At 38.9% G+C, this 6,698-nt stretch overlaps 1 protein-coding gene across 2 annotated transcripts in view; it reads left to right on the forward strand.

Annotated features, from left to right (window-relative positions):
- Positions 1–6,698, forward strand: part of STT3A (STT3A, subunit of the oligosaccharyltransferase complex (catalytic)) — a 79,008-nt gene that overhangs the window by 9,455 nt on the left and 62,855 nt on the right. The window contains exons 4-5 of one of the 2 annotated variants that reach the window (XM_006867662.1): positions 3,737–3,852; positions 4,427–4,487. In XM_006867662.1, the coding sequence (XP_006867724.1) occupies positions 3,765–3,852; positions 4,427–4,487 (149 nt within the window). In that variant the 5' untranslated portion in view covers positions 3,737–3,764. The remainder of the gene's footprint in view (positions 1–3,736; positions 3,853–4,426; positions 4,488–6,698) is intronic. The other variant, XM_006867663.1, reaches the window with a different exon arrangement.

Consider the following 6,698-nt stretch of genomic DNA (forward strand, 5'->3'; position numbering starts at 1 on the left):
AGACCCCCAACGAGATGGATTGGCCAGGTGGCAGCATCGTTGGACTCAAGTGTGGCAACAGTAGTGAGATTGGCCCATGATCGGACATTGTTTTGTTCTGCTGTGCATAAGGTCACTATGATTCGGTTCCGACTCGATGGCACCTAACAACAACAATGCCACCGCCCTGAGTATACGTCTGGTTCATCTAATTGAAGCAGTTTACCCCTGTTTCCTTTATCCAAAAAAAAAAAAAAATTGTTTTTTTTTAAAATTTCTATTTTCCGCTAGTCGAGTTCTGATTCTTGAGCCATCATGGCTAGGTACAAAGGGTAGTGTATGCAAGTTTGGGTGTTCTTGTGCATCTTCCCTCACTTCATATCAGCTGGTTGCTTCACTCTCAGCTCTAGCCCTCTGTGGCTTTCCTTGTCCATGGGCTCTGGATGGGACTCAGGATTCCACCTAAGGTCCTATACTCTGTAAAGGCTTTGCACGAGGCCTATTTCACTGGGCAAATTGTAGAACCCCTTTAAGGTATTCCAATCAGTTATAGGCTGAAGACGGGCCTACAACTTTTCTCTATTCATGTTTCCCAATATTCTTTTCTATCCTACTCAAGTGCCTATTTTATAATAGTAGGCAAGGGAAACTAATATTCATAAGGCAGTCAAGGATTTTAGTATTATTTACCCTCTTCAAGCTGTACCTAGATCCCTGTATCCCTGTATTGTTCCAAGGTTGAGTTTGCATCACTGTTTACCTCTGTCCCACTAGGCCATGCAAACCTATCTCAGTGTTCCCCTATCTATCTTGTTCTTCCATCTCTTCCCTCCTTCTTGTATTGCCCTCCTCAACACCTAAACTAAACCCTCCACCCCAACCCCATTGTGGTTATCTTATATTCCATTAGTTCTACCCTCCATTTAAGACAGTCTATTTTATCCTGTAATCTACCTGACCTTCCCACCACCTGGATCTCGGTTCCTCTGTGTTTACCTTTCACATTGTAGTTGTTTTGATCCTAGACTAACCTCCCAGATGTGTTCTTATAATTTTATTCTGTTCTTGACTTCCATTTGTCGATTGAGTTCAGGGTGATGCTGCCATGTATGTCATTCTGTAGTTGTTGTCTGTTCTTGTTGGTTCTCAGTCCACAGAACTTCCTTTAGGATGTTTTTCATAGCCGGGTTGATTTTGGCAAAATCCCTTAGTTTGTGTTTATCCTGAAATGTTTTGATTACACCATTGTATTAGATTGACAGCTTTGCTGGGCAGAGGATTCTTGGGTAGCAGTTTTTTTCTTTCAGGGTTTTATATATTTCCATTGCCTTCTTGCTGGCGTGGTTTCTGTTGAGAAATATGAGCTTAATCTGATTTGCTTGCCTTTGTATGTTATACTTCTCTTTTCCCTAGGTGCTTTCAAGATCCTGCCCTTATCTTTGATTTGGAGAGTCTTGGTGACTGTCCTTTAGGGTCTATCTATCTATCCTGGGGTTCGTTGAGCTTCTTGAATGCTTATCTTTTTACTTTTCAGGATAGGAAAAATTTCTTCCTAAAGTTCTTCAGCTATCTCCCCTGTGGACTTGTGTGATTGTTCCTGTTCTGGAATACCAATAATTCTTAAGTTATTCCTCTTCATGTTGTCTAATGTGAATTTTAGGCCTTCTTCAGATTTTTTTATCCTCTTTTGTGTTTTTTCTACTATCTTAGTAGTGTTGAGCAATTTATCTTGTAGCTCACTAGTTCTGGCTTCTATCTCTTCACTTCTACTCCTTTGCCCTTTCAGTGTATTGTCCATTTCTGATATTCTGTTATTAATCGTTTGGACCTCTTTCTGTAGGTTTTACATTGTTTCCAATGCTGTATGTATCTTATTTGATTGTTCCTGTAGTGCTTTCCTGACTTCTTCCTTATTTTTCTGAAGTCCATTATGTAGTGTTTTGATACATTTAAGAATCATTTTTCTGAATTCCTTCTCAGGCATTTCCAAAGCCTGCCCATCTTCCAGTATGGAGTGTAGATCTACTTCCAGCTCATTTGCCTCAGTCACTTTATCTTGTTTATGGTCATGTGCAGATATGGTCATCTGCTTCTGTTTTTTTGGGAATATTCAGGGGCTATCTGTGGCCTTAATACTTAGATGGGTGTGTTTATTTGTATTCTTTATGCTTTCTGATTGTCTCCAGGTAGATGTGATCAGGAAATGGGCTTCCCTTTTCACTATTCTCCTTGAGAAATTTCAGGATGCCACTGTTGGTCATTTTGATGTAACTTATGATTTAATTTTCAGCCTATTTCCTTTTTTTTCTGCCTGTCACACTCCCTAATCCCTGTTAAGGCCTTTTTTTCTAGTTATAAACAGTTCAGGGCCGGCTGTGGCTGTTTGGTTTTAAGTGGAAATTGTCTCTTTAAATTTTGAGGAGATCTGTGCGCATGAGTAGTAGAACCCTCTGAGGTATCCACTAACTCAGGCACCCCTATAGTTAGTCACCAGAATGTAGGTGTGCAGACAGCAAGGGACCAATGAACAGATATTGAAAGAAAAGAAAGTCCACACCTTTATCTCAGTGGTTCTGTCAGGCGCTCGTGTCTGGTCTGATCCTTCCCCTGCGTGGTTTCACCCAAGATGGTGGCTCCTGGAGCAGCTGAGCATCTTGAATTAGAAAGCAATGGATTTCTTGGTTCTGCTACAAATTCCCCTAACTGTAAGCCTTCCAACTTTATAGATATTCCTTTATATGTGGTTCAGATTTCTGGTACCATTCCCTGAGCCTGCTTGGTTGGGTATTCTGTGTTGCTGACGGAGCTCCTTACTGCACTTCCACCTGATCTGCCATCTTGTTTGTTCTCCTCCTTACATCTTCTTTTGATGCTTTTTGTATCATTCAATATTTTGCCCATGTTGTTAAGTACCATATTGTCAGTTCTGACTCATAGTGACTCCGCACAAGGTTTCCAAGGCTGCAAATCTTTACGGGAGCAGAAAGCCTCATCTTTCTCCCGTGGAATGGCTGGTAGTTTTGAACTGCTGACTTTGAGGTTAGCAGTCCAATTCGTAACCACTGTGCTGCTAGAAATTTATTCCCTGCTTTCTTTCATACATTCCTGGCTTCTTCCAAGTGCTTACTTTCTCCATTTTATTATTATGTGTCTGTTCCTGATCTTTTTCATTTTCTTTGCACACCTTCCCTTTACCCTCTTTTTTCTATTCTTGTTTCTTCTGTACTCTTTTTGTACCATCTCATGAGTTTGAACCCAAACTTGAGGTTATCTGTCCAGTACTTATCCTATAGTGCCACAATTGTACTGTAATATATTTACTGTTGGTAGTTGTGCTTATAATACATATTAGTTGTGAGGGAGTTGGAAACAGAATTTTGAGTGGTGGATTCTGATTTCTCACTGCATGAATCTGACTTGGACTGCCTACCTGCTAGTGAACTGTACTCAAGGCAATGCTTCTTGTTGTTATTAAGTGCCCTTGAGTTGGTCAGATTCATAGTGACCCTGTACAGAATTTCTGAGGAGTGAGGATAGGCTGGTGGGTTTGAAACACTGACTATGTGGTTAGTTGTGCAGTGCTTGTCTTACAACATCCCCAGGAATGCTTAGGTGTTTGCCCTGATCTTCCCAGTCTGTTAGCTAGCTCCTATCTTTTTCAAGTTCTCTGCCAACATAAAAGATTAAAGTTAATTAGGTAATTAGAAGGTATTCAGTATACTGCCATTTTGACTTTTCCTTTGTAGCTATTTCAGAGTCATCTGTTGCCATCCATTGATGTCAAGATGACTAAGCTGGGATTTTTGCGGTTGTCCTATGAGAAGCAGGACACACTTCTGAAGCTTCTCATTCTGTCCATGGCTGCTGTATTATGTAAGTGTGCACCTAGACCTCTGTCTCTTTCAGGAAGGGAAGAAGGATATCTTGAATTAGATAAGGAGGACTGTTTAAAAAACACCTTGTTTTTAAATAGGTTAATATGCTTTGTTTTTACCACTCCTCATGTATAATTTTTATTAAATTAAAATAAAAGTACAAGAAATGTTAAAGTCAAGACCACTAATCACTTGGAAGAGAATAGAAGACATGCTATGCTAATTCTGTTTTTTCAAAAGGCTGAAAGATGTCTGAGGATCTTTGCATACTTAATTCTTTAAAGGATTATTGTCCTCAATTTAGACCCCTACCTTACTTATTAGTATATTTGAAAATCTCTTGAGAATTTAACTGATTGATTTCCTGGCTCTTCATGAGTCATACCTATAGTTTTGCCTGACTTACCTTGTACTAGGTGGAAAATATAAATGTCGTTGTTGGTGGAAAGTGAAGTTCTTTTGTTTTCCTCTTTGTAGGGAGGGATAGAGTAATACTTTATTCTGCAATCATTTTATATTTTCAATGACTAATTTCTGATTCCATTAAAATATTAATTCTCTGGGTCTCACAGCTTTTTCTACTCGTCTGTTTGCTGTCCTGAGATTTGAAAGTGTTATCCATGAGTTTGATCCGTGAGTACATTATATTGGTTTGATGTTATTTTTGTGGGAGGCATTCTGGTTCATGGGTTTAAGATTCAAATTTTAATTAGCTGTCAATAATGAAGGTGTACTTTCAACAAATTTAGGGGAAAAAAACTTTTAAAAAGGTAAGTTTTTCCTCTGGAAACATTTTTGTTAGAATTGGCCAAGTGAGCTTCTCAAAGTCATAAAAAATGTGAGAGGCATCCCTGGTATGCCTGCCTGTCACTCAAGATATGTTCCAGCAAAGGGAAGACTAACTTCTCCACTTGGTCGAGAGTTAATAAATTTGAGGGAAAGGATCCTGGTGTGTATTCACAACTCAAAAGAGAAAACCACAAATTATGACCTTGAGATCCATCACATAGTGTTTTATTTTGTTTTTCTTCCCACTAAACAATGTATAGAAATTGGGCTTAGCAAGTTTTTATTTTATTTTATTAAGTTTTAAGGTGGTGAAAATTTAAAGCCTTGAATTTGAAGAGATTTTTATTAGTTAAAAAAGATACAGTTGACAGTACTTAGCAGTATTAATAGCTAACATTCACTGAGCATTTATTTTGTTCCAAGTACACCCTTCCCTCCCTCGGGTTTTTTAAAATTACTTTTAAATCCTTACAGCAACTCTAAGGGAACTCTGTATGATGAAGACACTCCAATACCCTTTGTACAAATGAAGAGACTAGGCCTGAAGAGATTATTGTTTGCTGTTAAGTGCTTTTGAGTAGGTTCTGACTCATAGCAACCCTGTATAGAGTGCCCCAGGAGCAGCTTGTGGGTTTGAACTGCTGGCCTTCTGGTTCATGGGTTTAAGTGTTGATCCTGTAGCACCACACCAAGTTAAGTTAACTTGTCTAAAATTACACATTTAATAAGTGGAGGAGCCCCCAGGCCCCTCAACTCATTGCCTTAAGATATTTGATAATACCTAGGAAGTTTTTATCATTATGCTTTACCACATTCATAGTTGTATTTGAAAGAAAGGTAAATATTCACATACAAATGTCCTTGTTCAAACTCTTTTGGGATATTTATATGGAGTCCTGGTTGTGGTGCTGTGGGTTAATGCACCAGACTGCAAAGCTGATTGAACTGCAAGGTATGTGGTTCAAGCTCACCAGCTGCTCTTCGGAAACCCTATGCAGAGTTGCTATGGGTCGGAACCGACTCGACGGCACTTAACAAGTGTATTTCTAACTTTCTGAGGAAGTGCCATTCCATTTTCCGAAGTGGTGGAATCATTTTACAGTTCCACCATCAATGTAGGAGATTCCCAGTCTCTCTGAACTTTGCTGTTAGTGTTGATGTGAGATGATATCTCATTGTTCTTTTGATTTGCATCTCTCTAATGATTAATGATCATGAACATTTCTTTATATGTTTATTGGCTGCTTGGTTATCTCCTTTGGCGAAGTGTCTGTTCATGTCCTGTGCCCATTTTCTAATTGGTTTATCTTTTTCTTGGAGGTGTTGTAGTTTTTTTTTTTTTAATAAAATATAGATATTAGTCTCTTGTCTGATAACGTTGTTGCAAAAATTATTTTCCCAATCTGTGGACCCCCCTGCCTTTTACTCTGTGTGAATTCTTTTGACGTACAGAAGCTACTAATTTTCAGGAGGCCCCAGTTATCTATTTTGTTTTCTACTAGTTGTGTTTTTTGTAATGTTTGATAGGTTTTTTTTGTTTTGCCAGGTATTAGTGTCCCTACTTTTCTTTTTTTTTTAAGCTTTTATTGTGAATTGAGTGATAGTTGACATGGGAGAACATTGGTTTTGCATTCTATCATATTTTGTTTTATGTAATGATTATAATAATCCCCTCCATGCACCATCAGTTAAACAGTATTTGCTTCTATTCACTCTTTTTTTTTTTTCTTTAATGATTTATTGTGAATTATGTGATAGTATACATGAGAGAACATTAGTTTTATATTCATTTTATCGTATATCGTCTCATTGCCATGGTTACAATCCCCTCCATGCAATCTTTCCCCCGTGCCCCCCAGGTCTTTAGTGCATAGTCGCTCTTCCTCTCTGGGTCTAGAGTCTCCAGCTGCTCCATAGCTCCACATCATCATCTCTGGCTCCATTTCAGGCATCACTGCTTCTCTGGGTAGGGTCCCGCTCTCTGCTCTTCTCCCTTGATGGTCCTAGGGACCTCTGCTCCTAGATTGAAAAGTCAGTCACTCCCCTCCTTGCTAT

This window comes from Chrysochloris asiatica, unplaced genomic scaffold (genome assembly GCF_000296735.1).
Source record: "Chrysochloris asiatica unplaced genomic scaffold, ChrAsi1.0 scaffold00107, whole genome shotgun sequence".
NCBI lineage: Eukaryota > Metazoa > Chordata > Mammalia > Afrosoricida > Chrysochloridae > Chrysochloris > Chrysochloris asiatica.